Genomic DNA, 18933 nt, shown 5'->3' on the forward strand with positions numbered 1-18933 from the left:
GCTGCTGCCCCATGTGCTCAGGATGAATTTGCTCCGGCTGCAGCGGCTGCTTTGCATGAGCAGAGTGGCACCTGCTGGGCTTCATTGGTTTCAGGCCGAAAATCTGGATCTGAGCCCTGGTTCAACCTCTCAGTGGGAGAGCCAGCAGCAAGGGGACCCCGCCCCATCCCAGCTTTAACGGAGACGCGTGGCAGAGTCAGAAACACAAGCGATCCCCACAGACACCCGCGGTGCTGGTGAGAGGACTGGAGGGCCTTCGGCTGCCTTCGGCTGCAGCGGAGACGCTGGCTCCTCTCTGCTAGGCAATCCCCAGCACTCGACGGGGGGTTCCTGAATCTAATGGAGGCTGCAAGATCGATTAATGTGTAGAAAGTGCTCTGAAGAGACCATATGCTGAGAGCTGCTGTCATGAACCAGGGAGGGGTGAGCCTAGAGCACCCAGGTGGAGACGGCTGCCTCACGCCCACAAACATGCTCTGCCTTTGGGCTCTCCAGAGAAGGGAGCCAGCGACCTTTCTCCCTCTGGGTGCAGCTGAGCGGGTGAAGCAGCACCAGAGCGAGGTGGGACACTTCTGCCAGCAGAGCCCTGAAGCAGCTGCTGTCTCACTGGGGCAGGCGCCCCTCATTAACTCCACAGGGCAGCTAGCGAGAAGGGGAGCAGCAGGCCCTGCAGAACCCCTGGGGCAGCCAGGCACAGGGAGCAAACGCAGAGTGAGGTGCACAGTGCTGCTTTGGGTGACCTAAGTAGCCACGCCCAGAAGGCTTTGGCCACTGCACTCTGCTGAGGTTGGTCCATTCACATACAGACTCTTTTCTCCGCCAGCCCGGAGGACGTGGTTGGCCGGAACAGAGCATGAAGGGAGGGACAGACACGCCCCACGTTCTCATTGACATGCGCCGGTCTTTCGGGATGGGCCCCACTGCTAAAATAACAAGGATGCCTGCAGTGATGAGACCCCTGCTGGCTCCCCAGTGTGGAGTCGATGCGGAGGGCGTGTTCTCTGCTGTGACTCCCGTGAGACTATTTCTTCCGAGGCTTTAATCCCTTCTCTGCAGAGAGACACGTCAGACAGGCACTAGAGTGGGGGCAAAGCATCCAGACCCAGAAATGCCTCTTAAAGCCTCTGGAATGTCAGACGTTAGTTGGCAGGTTTCCTCCTGCTCAGTCACACCAGACTCAGCCAAGCCAGAAGAAACAGCTGGTTACTTTAGAGCTCTGCAGTCTATCCTTGCATCAACTCCTTCCAGCACTAACACAATACTGCAGCAGTGGGCAGCGTATTCCAGACAAGAACAGGGCTGGGCTACCTATCTGCAGGCAGATTCCTACCTGACTCCCTGCCTCAGCTCAGGAAATCTGCTCAGACTCAAACACGAACAAAGCTGAAACACTCAGGTCACACAAACCCCGCTCCCGATCCCAGACTAGCAGCAGGTGGGATCTCCCATCACACAGTCTCCCACAACTAAGTGATTCCAAAGGGCTTCCACATGTGCTGTAGGAAGGCATGTGGTCTATACAATGCACATGTGCGAAGGCTGTAGGCCTTGCTGGAGCCCTAGGCATGGTTAAAAGCATGAGGCAAGGTCGGCTGTGAACCAAAGTGGGCCTTGTTAGAACAGTAACACTAGGAATCAGCCGACCAAGCAAACGCATTCCTGACAGAAGACGCAGACCTCTCCAGTAACCACCTCATGCTCTCCTCAGAGGGCGGGGCGGGACCCCGGGTAAGATCCGGAGGGGAGGACAGGAGAATGGATGAGGACGTTTTGTCTGAACTATTAGGTGTGAGGCACAAGGAGGGTAACTAGTAACATCTGGAGCGTAGCACGTAACTGGTTTGTATCGCTGTATAACAGGAGGGGCAGCTTTGTATTGGCCTATGGGACACCACCATGCTGACGGAGCTGACCCCTGCACTGTCACAGGCGTCCGTGTGATAGTGTGCTGGTAACCAGCAAGCCGGGCACTGACACCGAGCTTTGCTGACAGTGAACCTGGCTGAGTTTTCGGCACCAAGACATCACGGTCTGCTGAGTCAGCAACCCGCCGTCTCTGCTGGTGCAGAAACACGGCAGCTCCAGGAACAGGAACCCGCGTGCCGTGTTTCCCTGGGGGCGGGGGCGGGGAGGCCCATGAGTGCTGCAGACTGGATGGACAATCTGGGGCTTTCAGCCAGAGTCTCCTTGCTTGCTCTGGGTTTGATTGAAAAGCTCCACAAACTTGCACTGCGTGGTCTCCTGCTGACATCCGAAGAGGACGTTCATTGCCTTGCCCAGACACGTGTGTCCAAAGACAAGGAAACAAAGCTCCCAGCCCCTCTCCCCACAACGGTTCTGTGTTCCTCTACCTGCCAGTCTGCATTACCTTTTCCAACGCTATGCACCATTAGTTAGCGCCTCTCCATGAACCGTAGATGATGTAAGGGCACAGGGATAAAGTCACTGCTGTGTGGGAGCCCAGGGGCTGAAGCTAGCATACCAACCAGAGGCTGCCGAACGGCGCAGTGACACCTACTTTAGTCAGCAGCGAAATGTGGCCAAAGGGCTTTAAACTGCTGAACACTGGGCTGACCCACGCCTGCCCTGCTATAAAATCCCTGTTAGTGCTGCTCTAGCTCACAGAGACAGGCTTGCAAAGCTCGGTGGGTCCAAACGTCATCGCTAAAGGCTGGAGTCTTGGTTATAACGCAGCTGAGGCTAACTGCCATTCATGGGGCTGTTTCTATGCTCACTAAAAAATGTGCTGAACTGAATCATAGAATCATAGACTATCAGGGTTGGAAGGGACCTCAGGAGGGCATCTAGTCCAACCCCCTGCTCAACGCAGGACCAATCCCCAACTAAATCATCCCAGCCAGGACTTTGTCAAGCCTGACCTTAAAAACCTCTAAGAAAGGAGATTCCACCACCTCCCTAGGGAACCCATTCCAGTGCTTCACCTCCTAGTGATAAAGTGTTTCCTCCCCCACTGCAACTCGAGACCATTACTCCTTGTTCTGTCATCTGGTACCACTGAGAACAGTCTAGATCCATCCTCTTTGGAACCCCCCCTCAGGTAGTTGAAAGCAGCTATCAAATCCCCCCTCATTCTTCTCTTCCGCAGACTAAACAATCCCAGTTCCCTCAGCCTCTCCTCATAAGTCATGTGCTCCAGCCCCCTAATCATTTTTGTTGCCCTCTGCTGGACTCTTTCCAATTTTTCCACATCCTTCTTGTCGTGTGGGGCCCAGAACTGGACCCAGGACTCCAGATGAGGCCTCACCAACGTCGAACAGAATCATGCAAAGACTGAAGCACAGCAGCTTTAGATTAAATCTCAGGAAAACCTTCCTGACTGTCAGACCAGCAGGACCATGGAACAGACGCCTCAGGAGGTCGTGGAAGACCCTTCAAATGGAGGCTGGATAGCATCTGTCTTGGATGGCGCAGACACAATGAATCCTGCACTTTGGCAGGGAGTTAGAATCTTTTTCTCCCCTGTAAAATACCTAACAATGCTGCCCACAACCCACACAGCCTCTGTCCTGGGCAAGGCCAGGGAGGTGTGTCAAGGAAATGAAAAAACAACCACCAAGGCTGGCCTTACACTTTACGTGAAAGCACCGGAACTGGCCAAACCAACTCCTAGCTCAAAATGGTGAGAATCCAGCAATTGTCAAATTTCACCTTTACTTGGAAAATATGCAAGGAGGAAAGTCCCTGGAATCTAGGAACAATGTCCGAGGCTTATGGCCAGGAGGGCTGGAATGTAAAATACCCCACCAAAGCCAGGCAGCACTTTGCAGGGAGTTTATCCTGGGCCCAGATGAAGCTGTGAAGTTCCCTGAAGAGAACTGACACCTGCTTTACTGATTTGATAGGAGTGAAAATTCCAGAGGTCTCCAATTCATCCCCCCATAAAAACAACACAAGGTTCTGCCAGTACTCACAATCAGAACAAAATCGCCTTTAATTAAATCCGTTAACATGGAATGTGACACCCGTTGGGATGTAGATTTAGTGTGAGACTGTTTATCAAGTGCAGATAATACTAATTGTTCCCATGGAGATTTATCTGCTACGGTTATTAGGCTCTGTCCTCTGCATCTCATGTGCCTGCATTAAGCAGAGAGTAAAGAGGTGAACCTTGTTTGTAAAACACACTCCCGAAGGTTGAGACTTCTATCAGGGCAAAGCCCAGGGGCTGTTCCTCCAGGCTCATATGCACCTGCATTTCTGGGAGTATTAACAGAAGAAAGATACTATTGGAGAAATATCTTTAACAACCCTGTTTGCATGGCTGCTCTCAGCTGACAGGTAACTAACACCATCTGCTCCTGTGTCGCAGCAGGGGCAGACACTGAATGAATCACTGCTCATGTCCGCAGTCTTGGCGACAAGGCAGAGACAAGGCATCAGCACTATTCCTTCTGGCGCCGGACTTGCTCTACCCACCCCACAGGTTGTAGCATCCCCTCCAGCGCACTAGGAAGGGAAACCAAACTGGCCATTCAATGCCCTGCACAAACCGGGAGCTGGGCTGTTCCCGCTGTCCCAATGAGACTCTTGCCTGTCCAAACGTGGCCGGCCCCTGGGAAGCTGAGCCGTGCCCTCTCTGATTCCCTGTCTCTTTCCAGCTAAACTCGGCAAGTTCAAAGTGATTCCGATTGAGCGTTATAATCGAGAGGCAGGATGAGCAAGCAGGGGAGAGAGACACAAACACAGGCAGCCATTCCAGACGCTTCTCCCACTTGCCATGGAGAGACTGCCCCGTGGTGTGATCATATCCCCTTGTGTTCAGCTCATCCATTCCATGCGTTTCCTACACATGCAGCATGGACGGGGCAATGCACCCTGCCCCGCACCCCCCTTCCCACTCGCAGGTGAGCGGCACAACTCCCCTGGGAGACATGTTCACCCTCACCACAGGAACCCGCTGACCTTGATTGCACTGCTAGGCAGTGAGATGTTCCGGCTGCAGAGAAAGGCAGCTGTGGACTCGGACTCGAGACACCAGGGTTTTGTCTCTGGCTCTACTACAAGCTCCCATGGGATCTCTGGCCCTGGTGCCCATCTGTGAAATGGGGGTAATGTTTTCCTGCCCTCTCGGTGTGTGTGTGTGTGTGTGTGTGTGTAAATTCATCAGTGCTTGTGAGCTGCTCCCACACTACAGCGATGGGGGGGCACAGAGAACTCAGGTTTCATTGCACCATGTTTCCGAATTCAAGGTGGTGCAATGCCTGGAAGGGTTAGTGATCACCTCTGTACGGGTTCGGTGAGTCAGCCTGCACACCCGTCCGCGCCTTCGGCACAGCAAACCCTCCGAGCAGAGATACAGTGCTTCTGTCTACAAGAGTCTCTCTCCCCAGCCCGGACACCTCTGCAGAAATCCCCCACCCTGCGTGCCTCGGCTGCTCCCCACACCCGCAATCCAGGCTGCGGCTGCTGAAGGGACGCGGCCAGGCTTGGGCCCATGTGAATAAGCCATTCTGGGCCTGGAGGCTGATAAACACCCAGCGTTGTGCCGGACAAGTGAGAGCAGCAGCCATTTGAGCAGGGTCTGCCCAGGCAGCCGTCAGAGAGAGGACCATGGACTGCTATAATGGAAACAGTTTCCTGGAACCACGGCTCGGGACTGTGCCGCTGCTCTGATCGCTCTGTGGCAAACAGGCCATCTGGTTAGCTGGGCCGGGGCAAAGGGAGTCACGCTAAGGTCGAGTCGCTGCCTGGTTTTCAGGCTGTTCTGCCTTGTTCGCTTCCTGTGATTAGATGACATTTCCAGCTCTCTCGTGGACGCTCTACACGGCCTTGGGATTTCCCCTTATGTCCGGGGAGCATCTCCTCCTCCCCCTCTCTGAGGGCACAGAGCTGTAAGGCATCACCAGCTCTGCTGTGCCGCGAGGCCAGCCTGGCTTACAAACAAATGCAGAGCCTGCTAGGAGCCCGAGAACAGGAGCGCCTCGCGCAGGCATTGCCAGGGAGCTGTCCTGGCCGGCTGGAAGTGGGACCTCGTCCAGCCAGACTCCAGACCCCTAGGCACTGGAACTGGCAGACTATCTGATCAGGGGAGAGGTATTAATAACAGCCTTGGGAGGACTGCACAAGTCTCCCTCTTACCCAGGTGGTAAGAGCAGAGCAGGGGGATGCTTTGGAGAATATACAGTGGAAAGGAACCAGTGGACCCAGGCCAGGGAAGGGTGGAGGCTTAGCACCTGGCGTCAATGTTCCTCTGCTCAGGTCTATAGCTGGATGGTGAGCTCGCTCAGTGTCTGCAGCCTGGGCCTGGCCTGCTAGCAACCCTCTAGGGCCACCTAGTGACCCATCTAGGAGGAACCTCTCAGCACTTGCGCACAGTCTAATGACCACGACCTAACGTGGCACACGCCATCCTGGCTTAGCACACGACACAGGCGTGTCCCATTTGGCTTTTCCTGCTGGCCTCAGAGCAATCATTTTCGTTGTCGGACTCGACACTGCTGACCCCCTTCACTGGCACGGCTCTGGCTTGCAGCCCTGCCAGAGACCAGGATGCTGGGAAGGAGGGTGAGAAAGCAGCAGCACCTCCGGGTTAGTAGCTTTGCTTTCTATAGCATCAGCAGATCCTTATTGCTGTGCTCGGAGGCCTCCGCAGAACCATCCCCGAGCTGACAAGCAATGGGACCTTGCTCAGCCAATCGTCTGCCTGAGAGCCTGGCGCTCGGTAGAGATGCTGCTCACCTCCCCTGGGGGCACCCTGGCATCCCGTGCAGTTGGTCCTTACCTTGAAAGGCACCGCAGACTTGTAGGAGTCAGGCACTTCCCAGCTCAGCAACACGGACGTTTTCATCACGGCGCTGACCCGAAAGTTCTTAGCAAACACTGAAATTAAAAACAACGCCTGTGAGCTGCCAGCCTGGCCCAGCAGCGGCTCAGCAGCACGGGTTACTGAATTCAGCTGCAGCAGGAAAGGAGACAAGCAGGGGAGAGCAGCAACCTTTCCCCAAGTCTCTCAGGCCCAGCCGAGTTTCCGATTGTGACTCCGTTCTTGAACGGCAGAGACCGGCAGGTCTAGACTGAACTGTAGCTTCCCCTCCCCCTGAGGACTCTCCTGGCCCTTTGTCAGGATCAAAAGCCAGCAGCTCTCAGGTCTGCACCTGAGCCAGCAGAGACCCTTTCCTGTACAGATAACCGGGGTGTGCCTGTGAAGTGACAAAGGCAATTATGCTCCCACCAAAAAATCCTCCTCCTAGTAACAGGCAACGTGAGGGAAGCCTTCAGCGAGGCTCCCTGTGCCGAGCCAGCTTTACTAGAGGAAACCAGACAACGTACGGCCTCGTTAGCCAGAGCCCAGGGAATCCAGCCCGCCACACCAAAGGGAGGGTCACCGTCTGGAGAGGAGGCCGCACTGTGAGGCGTGTTACCTTGCTCAACAGGCATGGTCCGGGACTGGATGCTGGGGCTGAGCGGCCCCACCCCCTTGCTGGTGCAGGCCCTCACTTTGATGTCATAGGTGGTGTCAGGTCTGAGGTTGGTCAGCATGATGCTCGTCTCCTTGGTGACGTTGGTCAGCTCCTGTTGGCTGTTGATATCTCTGTACATAACTGTGTAGTTGGTAATTCTCCCATTTTGCTCCGCCAGCACTGGGGGGTCCCAGGCCACCTCTGTGGTGGAGGTGGTGAGCCCCACCACACGCAGGTTCTGCGGGAAGCCGCTGGGCACGTCTTCGGTCGTGGTGATCTCCTTCTCGAACTCCTCCCCTGGACCGGCTCTGTTCTTGGCAGACAGCTTGAAGATGTAGGTGGCACCTTTGTGCAGGCTGGTCACAGTGTAGTGATGGACGTTTTTCTCAAAGTCCATGATGTTCATCTTCTCCTCGTCGGTGCGTTTGTACTGCAGCCGGTACCCCAGCAGCTCCCCGACCATCTCCTTGGGGGGGTGCCACTGGATGAGAGCGGTGTTCATGGCTGTTGTGCTAATCAGCATGGAGGGCTTGCCTGGGACTGGAACATAAAGACGTCGTGACCACCCACAAACCCATCCTGCTGCCAGAAAGAGCAAGAGGAGAGAAACTCAGGTCTACTGAGTCCAGGATTGGTGTAACTTTATGCTCAGGTAACATAGTGGCAAGTGCAGCATACAAGCCTAGATGCATAGACACAGATGGACCCAAATCCAGGTGCTGATGAAAGCTGGATCCAGCAAATTCTGGGTTCAGATTTCCCAAACGTTACTGTCTAAATGGGCAATGAATCAGCAGCTGACATTACAACAGAAAAATCCAGACCCTGATGTACAATGGCTTAATTGAACCTCAAAACCCCGTATTTGTCTCTCAGATCATTCTGGATTCAGCCACGTTTTTCCGTGGACCTCTCCAAACGGTAGCTCTCTGCAGACAAGTGCCATAGCACCAGGAAAACCTGGACCCTGATGTACTGTGATGCAACAGATGCACAAAACCCCATACCCAGCATCCTGATCTATCTGAATGCAGAAAAATGTCATCCCCAACCTTGTAATTTTACCATCTGCAGAGGCAGTAAGTGGCGCGGGGTGGGCTGTTAGCAATCAGAATATATTTTGGTTTAGCTGATGAACCAATTCATGACGGGAATGTCGATGTGACTGGGGAGCAGCAACAGTCAAGCCACTGAAATTCTGCTCATGCTGCACAAGTGAAGGGCTGCTGCCTTCACAGGTTAAGAACCGTTAGTTTGGAATCGAGGATTTAATACCTGGATTCCCCACCACGTACACAAAGGGCGTCACCATTCCGAAGCCGATCAGATTGGTATACAATCCAACTGATACGGAAAACATTCCTAATCAGTGGGATAATGTCCTGGTGGTAATAAACCAGACACTGTATTTGATGGTGTTCTGGCCCAATTCTGCCCTCAGAGGCCCACAACACTGTTCCCTTCTGAGGTCCCTAGGAGCTGGACAAATCTGTAGGAGGGGACTCTGTTACTATTTAAGCACATATAATTCAATATACACTTCTACCCCGATATAACACGAATTCGGATATAACGCGGTAAAGCAGCGCTCCGGAGGGGCGGGGCTGCGCACTCCAGTGGATCAAAGCAAGTTCAATATAACGCAGTTTCACCTATAATGCGGTAAGATTTTTTGGCACCCGAGGATAGCGTTATATCGGGGTAGAGGTGTACACTGCTAATGTCGCTCTCTCCATTACTCAAACTCACAGCACAATCACTAACAGCCACCAGGAGTTAGGGACAGATGATTTTTCAAAGCTGATTCAACATATCGTTATCTATGCTTCACAAGGTGGGACAATCTGCTGCGGTTTAGGGTGTAGCACTGGGATGGTTAGGAAGCTTCTCCTGTTTGCAGGATAGCTGTGTTAACTCCACAGAATGTACGTCCTGGTCAGGCAGGGGGGATAGAGCAGCTGAGATGCTGACAATTTAAATGACCTCTGGAGTTATCCTGGTGCCATCTGGAGCAGCATGGAGAGAGAGAGCTGTTCCTAGGTTAATGCACCAGGAACTCAGATTTCCAGTTCATGCAAAATGCATTCCCATTATAATGAGTGATAAACACCCTGCCTGGGGCGAATCTGCCGATCAGCAGCACTACCACGTGTAGGACAGGGCTAGTGATCCAAAAATCAATGACTAGGCAATGCCAGCTAGCTGGTCCTCTCTCCCAAGAACAACCCAAATCTGCTCCCATCACGTTCCTCGAGAAAAGCCAAGTGCCTGACGTGTTCTCGTGGTGTCCCTGAACCAGGGCACGGGCTCTTCTGGGCACTAGCACTAGATACACTTGTCTGTTTAGACAGTAGAACTTTGGAAACAAACTCTGGCTGGGTTCAGCAGGATCCAGAGACTGCATATGGCATTTTGCTGCACTTCTGCAGTAGCAGGTGTTAGTTTGAGCTGGGCTTGTCTATTTACATGTAGAGGTGCAGCATCAAAAATGGGCTGGATCCACTTCTAACGGCCTCTCAAAAACCCTTCAGCGCGATGCAGGAGGCTCTACAGCCACCGTGGCTAATTCCTCCAACCGCCCCAACCAGATGTCCGTGCATCAGAAAGCTGCGTGAGGGGGACGTCAGTTCAGAGGTGGGGTGAGGTCTGGTGTCTAGGACCTGGCTTTCCCTTCCCTACTCCCTGGGCTGAGGGGTACAGTAAGGCTGAAAGGTTTTTTCACAGATCTCTTCTAAAGGGCTGCTGCTTTTTCTCCCCTTTTGCCCTCTCAGTGACTGTCCATTTCCCACCTGCACCCCTGCTCTGTGTGAACCCTGCACAACTGATCCACATGTAAAGCCTGTGCGTAAGGGATGCCGATCGCACTCTCATCCTTTGCCCCCACTGCAGAAGTACAAATCCCCATGACATTCCCCAGCCTGCCCACTCCTTCCAAACGTGTGTCCTCAGCAGCATCAGCTGTGCCAGGTCCCAAGGAATTCCATAAGCCCACCCAGCAGCACCACACTCACCCGCCCCCGTCGTAGTGACGACTTTGGGTTTGCTGCGTGCACCATCTCCTTTGGTGGTGTAGGCTGCGACGGTGACGGAATAGGTGGTTTCAGGTAGAAGGCCTCCGATGATGGTTTCCTGCGGGACCATTCATAAGGTGAGCAGAAAATAAGCAAGAAGAAACAAATATTGTTACTGCTTGGGGTGCAGGAAGGAGGGTTTCAGCCAGAAACGCACTGACGTTGGCTGGTTTCGTTTCGTGCATCACACCCCCTGCAGGTCTCTAACCTCGGGCCCATGTGGCGTTAACGGAATGATGACGACATTCGTTCCAGTGGTTCCCTTTCTCACATCTCACTTGCCACCTCTCCGACACTCAGGGTTTTGTGCCCGTATCCAAAGCGGTCACCAGACCTGTGCAAACTTGTCTAGAAACCGAGGCTGAGAGGGCAGGAGGCCCACCCCTACCCCGCTCCAAGTAACTCCTCTGAGCCTTGTCCCCACTCCTGCCTCCACAGCTGCTGTTTCCAGGAAGTTTGGGTTGGAAGCTGCATTCTAGGCAAAGCCCTCAGGGACAGCCAGGACCCTGCCAGCAAGCATGAGAGGATCACAACAAATCAAAGCCACCCACAAAAGCAGAAGGCCAGCTCAGGATACATCAGTGCAACCCTCTCTGGGGCTGATTTTGGAATTTGAAGCAGCCTGGAATCCTGCTGGGAACTCCTGGGAGACAACCCAGGGTGGGGGAGCCGCTGGGTTCCAGGAGAGGGGCTCGTCAGGCTTTGCTGCTCTGGCCCCCCCAGGCTGAAACTCCACTGCAGCATCATTGCCAGGGAGGGTCCATGTATACACGAGGTGGGCTTGGCCAGGGGGCAGTAACTTGGGATCACTCCAGCTCAGTCCAACAGCGGCCCCGCGGCCCAGCCACGGAAGCGCGGTGCTGCTGGCGGTGGAGGGAAGGCCCTGCCAGCAGTGAAGTAACTGAGGTTTGGAGCGGAGGACATGCTCAGAGCGTCACAGCTCCTGCTGAGAGTGCCTCGCTGCCGTGCAGCACCCCCCCCAGCCCCACCCTTCCCGGGGCACCAGGAGGGCATGAGCCCCCCAGGCACATTTTACTCAAAGAACAGAGCACGCCCACCTTCCAGCTGATGGTGCTCCACCCTGGGGCTGGCAGCCAAGCAGCTCACAGACTCTGCAGACAGGCTGAGGAAAACGGTCCCTAGGACTTGTCTGCCACTGCCTTGGTAAGCACAGGCCCCAGAAGGCAGGGAAAGCTGCCTAGGCCGGGGCAAGGCCGTAACTCCCTGCTGAGCTCCCCGCTGGCTGTCCTGGCTAACAGGGAGTGCTGTAGCAGTGACGTCGGGCGGGGGAACCCAGCGCACACTAATGACCGCTGTAGGACACAGCCTGACCTCTGGTGCGTTCCCTCTGCATCCCCGCTCCACAGGGGCCACGGATTTACCTCCACCAAAGCCTATCAGACCCCCCCACAGCCCTCTCCCACTTCTCGTCCATGTTGCCTATTGGACAACGTAGGGACGTTCCTGGAAAGGCAAAACCCCACTTGACTCCCCAGCTGAGCGGGGCCATGCAGGACAGACCCCATTCTCTGTCATGCCACAGTCACAGGCTCAGTTGTTCAGACCCAACCATCGGCCTTCCATGCACCACGGTAAAGCCACTGGCCGGGGTCCGAGAGATGCACTACTACTGGATGGAAACAAACACAAGGAATAACGGGGGCCAGGATAGGACTGGCATTGGGGGGTGGGGAGATGCGATGCCTCCTGGGGCTTGTGTCTACTTTCCAGGGCTCTTCTGTTTGTCCGCTCTGGAATCATTGCTGCTCTCCCATTAATCGGTCTCCCAAACACCAGACCCACCCGTGAGGGGCCTGCCCAGCCTTACTCCGCCAACGCCACCTGATTGTCATTGTGGAACCAGCAAAGCCAGAGACACAGATCAACAAGCACCAACAAGAACGACACCAAAATCAGAGCAGGAGTGAAATTCCACCTCTCCACTCCTCACCTGTGTGAGTGAGCAAGTGCACAGGAAACTGGTGCCCACAGAGCCGCGGCGAGCACCCCACAAAGAACCTACAGACTCGGAACCTCCCACAAGGATGAATTCCTCCAAACCCATGCAAAGAGACATTCTCGTGCAAGAGCATGCCCCTGGGAGCGGGGGAGGGGAAGTAAGATGGGGATGGATCAAGGAAGAGATGATTACACAATGGAAACATAGGGCTGTCATCACAAAACCACTCCTAGCAAAACTCCTCTGTTTAAACAGCGGGAGAAACGGACTGGGCCTGGGAAGCCCACAGTGGGGTGTGTAATTGAATTGCTCACTCTAAAAAGGTCATTTTCTAGTTTGTTCCTCCAAATTTATATTTCAAAATTACTTGGGAAAAATTGGATGTAACTGTTTACATGTGATTGTTTTCCTATGACAGTCTCTGTTTCAGCCAAAGGTCACGGTTGAGCGTGTAGGTTATTTTTCATGACTGGGATCAATGAGGTTTAACGATTCTAGATCTGATTTTACCATACACCTAGCTGAGCCAACTACCGCAGAGAGGAGATGCACCTCCTGAGTCGATCACTTGAGTCTGCCTAAAATTGCATTGCAACAAGCTGGAAACACAGATTATAGAAAATGTCAATTGCTTTTCTGCATTTAGCAGCAATCTAAATACCAATTTTCTCTGGATTTGCTGCTTGTGGAAGGCTTCACAGTGCAACTCTCCAGCCTCATTAAGGGATGTTTTGACAGCACTATGTCTACAAAATTCATACATCGATTTGCCAGACCCCTCTGATCCAAACGAGAACACACACGAGTGGTACTTACATGGTCGATGGAGTCCTCAGCCCTCCACTGATGGGGGAGAAAGGAAGGAGGAGAGAAAAATGAAGACAGAATTTTAAGGGAGGACTTCTAGGCGGGGGGTGGGGGTGGGGGGAGAATGACAATAGCCTGGGTTAGCAGGACGGGGTATGGGTTATAACACTTACACACAAGAGGATCACTCAGCACAGGCTGTATCCAAGGACAGACATGGGATACAGTGCAATCCCCTACATGCAGCCAGCCTGTGCAGCAGGGCTGAGAGAACACATACAAAGCAAGGCCAAGCAGCTTCCCTCTCGCGAAGATGGAGAGGTGACCACGTGCTAACTCTGCAGAGGGGGTCTCTGGGCCCCTCCCTCTCTCCTGCCTTGCCTACAGCGAGCCTTTTCTGCTAGCTCCACTAGTGCTAGCAATCAGGGGAGTCCTGATATAGACAAGGGCTGAACGTTATAATCACTAGACCTGCTCTGGACAATGATGGCTGCCTAGAGACCTATCTTCACTAGGGCTTCCCCTATTGTCACCACCCAGGGAACTGAGAGCAGTAGCAACTGAGAGAGATTTTTGGCCCAGAACCCAATCACAGATTTGCTCTCTGCTCCAGAGTGTTGTGCATGGTGACTTTCCAGCCATTCTCTCTCACTGGAAACCAGAGCTAAATAAACCACAGTAAATAACAGAGGAAGTGCTGATGTAACGTTCAAAAGGCTTTTGATACTACATCATCTGCAAGAAGGCAGATCTGGAAAAGGGAGTGAACAGGGAGGTGGCAAAACTTGCAGACGATACAAAATTACTCAAGATAGTTAAGTCCAAAGCAGATTGTGAAGAGCTACAAAGAGATCTCAGAAAACTGGGTGACTGGACAACAAAATGGCTGATGAAATTCAATGTTGATAAATGCAAAGTAATGCACATTGGAAAACATAATCCCAACTATGCATACAAACTGATGGGATATAAATTAGCTGTTACCACTCAAGAAAGAGATCTTGGAGTCATTGTGATAGTTCTCTGTAAACACACGCTCAATGTGCAGCGCCAATCAAAAAAATGAACAGAATGTTGGGAATCATTAGGAAAGGGATAGATAATAAGACAGAAAATATCCTATTGCCTCTATATAAATCCATGGTACGCCCACATCTTGAATACTGTGTACAGATCTGGTCGCCCCATCTCAAAAAAGATATATTGGAATTGGAAAAGGTACAGAGAAGGACAACAAAAATGATTAATGGTATGGAACAGCTTCCATATGAGGAGAGATTAAAAAAACTGGGGCTGTTCAGCTTGGAAAAGAGACGACTAAGGGGGATATGATAGAGGTCTATAAAATCTTGACTAGTGTGGAGAAAGTGAATAACGAAGTGTTATTTACTCCTCCATATAGCACAAGAACTAGGGGTCACCCAATGAAATTAATAGGCAGCAGATTTAAAACAAGAGGAAGTATTTCTTCACACAATGCACAGTCAGTCTGTGGAACTCTTTGCCAGAGGATGTTGTGAAGGCCACGACTATAACAGGGTTCTAAAAAGAACTAGATAAATTCATGGAGGATAGGTCCCTCAATGGCTATTAGCCAGGATGGGCAGGGATGGTGTCCCTAGCCTCTGTTTGCCAGAAGCTGGGAATGGGCGACAGGGGAGGGATCACTTGGTGATTCCCTGTTCTGTTCGTTCCCTCTGGGGCACCTGGCGTTGGCCACTGTCGGCAGACAGGACACTGGGCTAGATGGACCTTTGGTCTGACCCAAAATGGCCGTAGTTGTGTTGTGGAGGCACTCTGGGGTGGGCTCATGCAAAGCTGAGCTGCAAGCCCCCCCTCACATACACATCGCACAAAGGGGGCCCCCAGCTCATACAAATTCACAGGCTGAGCAAGCTGGGAAACTAGAGCATCCAACCTGCTGAACATTTAGATGAGAAATCCTGATGTGAACATCGCCCCCTACTGTGTAACAAAAGAACGGCCAGTGGTAAATGCACATTTGGCAGGAAGATCTCCCCGCAGGCAAGGCTATGAAACGTTTCCTGTAGACAGCGCCAACTGTGGCAGGCTTATCTGCCATCCTCGGGAGAGAGCGCCGATTTCTGGTAACCGCTACAAATGGACTGGAGCTTGCAAGACATCCAATGGCATCTCGGTCATTAAACCTCAGGCAGGGCTAGGCTACCACTGTCCATGCCGGCAGCTAGGTTCTGGTAGGCTGCACGCAGAGGGAATGGCCAGAGATCATGGCAAGGTTCCTTTGGCTAAGGCAGTGCATTAAGTGACGTGAGTTATGGCGTCTGCGCAGAAGCAGCATTGTCTAGTGGTTAACGCACAGGAACTAGAGTCAGGAATCAGAGTTCTGTTCTTAGCTCTGAGGCTCATTTATGGTGAGGCCCTGGGAAAGTCACTTCACCGCTCTGTGCCTCACCCCTGGCCCCCAGCGATAGGCAGGGTTCACACCCCAAAGCCCCGTTCCTGTTTGCAATGGGCCTGCAGAGCTGCAGATGCCCTAGAAGAGCTAATGTTAGCAGAGCCACAAGGTACCCGAGGTGCTCTCACAGACTGGGCCGTGTCTGAATGACGGGGGCTCTGGTAGACTCTCGGAGTATTAAAATGCATGGCACATCTTCAACGTTTTACTGTTTTAATCTCTGAATTCAGTGGGAACCAGCTATTGGCTAAACTGCTCCTCTGAATTTCTATTATATTGCACCTACAGAATGGCATTATACTGCAACTAAAATTGTGCCCATAAACCATCTTAAAAGTCTCTTTCAAGGAAGAGGTCAGGTCATCCCCAGAGATGTCATATAAAACCAAGGTCCTGACCAAATGCCATCATTAAAGATCCTCTTTCACAAGGTCTGGGTGTTATCTCCAGTGTTCTGTCTTCAGTCCAACCCAAGTAATTACCTCCTCGCTGGCTCCAGTTCTACCTGTTCTAACCATCCTGAGCTGGGTGAAGTGCTCTGGGTTCAGCTGCACAGACTTTGTAGGTCACTCCCTTGGCCTACAGCTTGACTAAAATCTTGCTAGAGAAAGGCTCAAAGGACCAGCAGCTTTTCCGTTCAGGAATCCACTCCTGCTCCAAGCACTGTGCCTCTGGCAGGAGGGGAGAACACGCAGCTTATGAAGCTTGATTAAAGCACCGTCCCAAATACTACTTGGGAGTTTGTCCAGGCTCCGAACGAGAACACCTGCAGCAGCACCACCGAGCCGCCAACCCCATGCCTATGTGCTGAGCAATGGAGCAGATGCAGGTTCTGAAGGCCGGTGCCCCCACTGACCTCCTCACACCACACGGAGGGGAGTGTAGTAAGCCAGCCATGTACATGCAATAGCTGCAGTCAGGAGATTTGAGGATGAATTTTTACCATGATGGAGCCATTTAAATTTACATCTTCTGCATATTGCAATTTTCTTTCAGATGAGAGTGGGGCTAGATCCTGTAGGAACATGTTTGAGACGCCACGCCTGGGCACAGACTCAGTTATAAATTCAGTTTCATTACGAAAATATCACCTGCAGATAAAAACATTTCCCTCCTAAACCAGCTCAATTACCTGGTAAGTGTTTAAGGGTGCTGCGTAAGACAAATGGATCTTGAGAACGCAGAAACCTTGATAAACGGGATTCAGATGGTGCTGCATGCAGGAGGCAAGATGGCACAGGGAAGTGCTAAAGCTAACAGCCTGTATTTATGGCCGCTGCAATGCATTTACGACATTTCATTTTGCACTTCAGCACCGCGCGTCGCAGTTATGTCCCTCTCCAAGGAAACAGTTGCCTCCCCTGACCACGGCTCTGGCGAAAGCACAGACTTGGGGCCCTTCTCAACTAGCTCGCCTGTGCAAGGCAGATTTCTGACCCTCTTTGTCCACTGAATGCAGTGGTGACAGCGAGATCTCCCTTACGTGCAGTGCTTGCTCAGAACTCGGGCTGGAGAGAGGCCCCCGTGGTCTAGCCTGTCACATTACCTCCTGCTCCAGAGTTCCTCTTGGCAGATGCTTTTCGCTTTTGCCCCATTCATGAAAGCAGGGCACTGAGTCTTCCTCCCAAGCCAGGCAACTAACCACAGGGGAAGGGAGTCTCTGTAAATCACCCTACGGGCAGAGCAGGGGGCTCAGTACAAGCCTTCTTGTTGATGCTTGTGTGGGGTGGGCGCAGGGAAATGGGGCTCGCTAATTTCCCAGGCACGCTACTCAGAGAGAACTTGTTTTCACTCCTCTGCTGTTTTCGAGAAGCTTGGCAGGACATGCCCTGAGATGGTCTGTGAATGCCGGACAGATGGACAGAGCATGGCTGACACCCCCCCTCAGCCTCACCATGAAGATCTCCCTTGGGACTGTACGTGCTCCATGGCTGAAGCACAGAACGGAGCAGTCGAAGCAGCAGCCAGTTCTCTTCACTCCCAGCGTGGCCAGCTGGTTCCCAGAGCTGGAAGCTCTCTGGGAAAGCCCTCCTCGATTAGCAGAGGGTCAGCACATGGGAAGCATGTCTGGCGAGGGCTCATTGAGAGCGGAGGGCCAGAGACGTTGGAAGCGCCCCAGTGACAGAGACGGCCCATCTCCACGGCTGGGCGAGCTGCTCCCTCTCTCCGTGCTGAATCTGAGCCCATAGACGGGGGCCGAGGACAAAACAGCAAGCCGATGTCCTGTCGCCTTCTGGGGATGATCTGCTTGGTCCCACCTTGGCTCACTATGTGGATCTGCAGCATAACGGGTCGGTTCCTGGGGTCCTGGATCCTGCTCCTCTCTCCTGGAGAGGCCCACGAGCCCAGGATTGCCCAGGAGGAAAGGAAGAACGGGATTACTGCTCACAGAGCACATAGGGAGTGGAAGGTCTGCTGCCTGGGGGCAGGGTACCCCATGAATGTGGGTGGGGCTCCCCACTTGCTTTGGAAGCTAGAGTCGGTGATCTCCAGCAGCCAAAGGACTCTGAACTCCATGGGGGAAGGATCAGACTCTCTCAGACTCTGTGTGTGGAGCCCACGAAGACTCAGGAGCCACAGACCCAGCACAAGTGAAAGAAACTGTTCTGCTTCCAGTCACTTGCTCTCGTGGGGTCTCCGAAAGCCAGCCCAGAGACGGGGAGCCTCCACTCGCAAGACCAGAGCGGCGGATGAGAGCAGCCCCAGGCAAAGTAGAACCCTGCCAGCATCCAGCCGTGGTTTCTCTCCTGCACCACCAGCAGAGCCCATATGGGAGATGCAGCCCAGCCACGCGGTTGTGCTCAGGCCAAAGTCTGCGATACCGCAGCACCTGTCGCTGTCTGCGAGGTCTTCCCCAAGGCCAGATGCTGATCTGCCCTGCTGTCTGTCAGTCGGAGGTGAGGGCACTGACTAAACATTTACTGAAATATAAAGAACTTTGATGGGAAAATCAGTCACAGCACAGCCATGGCAGAAGAGAGGCCTCGACTCCACCACAGGACCTTTCGAACAGCCAATTGCAGTGCCTAGGAAGGCGGCTGGCAAAGGAAAAGAAATACTCTCCAGCACCAGGATTGCTGCCTCACTGCTGGCTTCCCGCACAGCTTCAATGGTTCTGGATCACTGTGGCTCCCTATTATCTGAATAACTAACATCTCCATTCCCCTTTATTCTGCCTTTCGTCTCCAGCTACTCCCTCTGTGTTTCTCAGCTTCAAACAGTGACCAATTCAGAGTC

At 53.0% G+C, this 18933-nt stretch overlaps 1 protein-coding gene across 1 annotated transcript in view; it reads right to left on the bottom strand.

The window, feature by feature from the left end:
- Positions 1-18933, bottom strand: part of PTPRF (protein tyrosine phosphatase receptor type F) — a 397824-nt gene that overhangs the window by 51370 nt on the left and 327521 nt on the right. Inside the window, exon 12 of the mRNA XM_026651946.2 lies at positions 6743-6840. Within this exon, the coding sequence (XP_026507731.1) occupies positions 6743-6840 (98 nt within the window). The remainder of the gene's footprint in view (positions 1-6742; positions 6841-18933) is intronic.

This window comes from Terrapene carolina, unplaced genomic scaffold (genome assembly GCF_002925995.2).
Source record: "Terrapene carolina triunguis isolate 2854851 unplaced genomic scaffold, T_m_triunguis-2.0 Scaffold110, whole genome shotgun sequence".
Classification (NCBI taxonomy): Eukaryota; Metazoa; Chordata; order Testudines; family Emydidae; genus Terrapene; species Terrapene triunguis.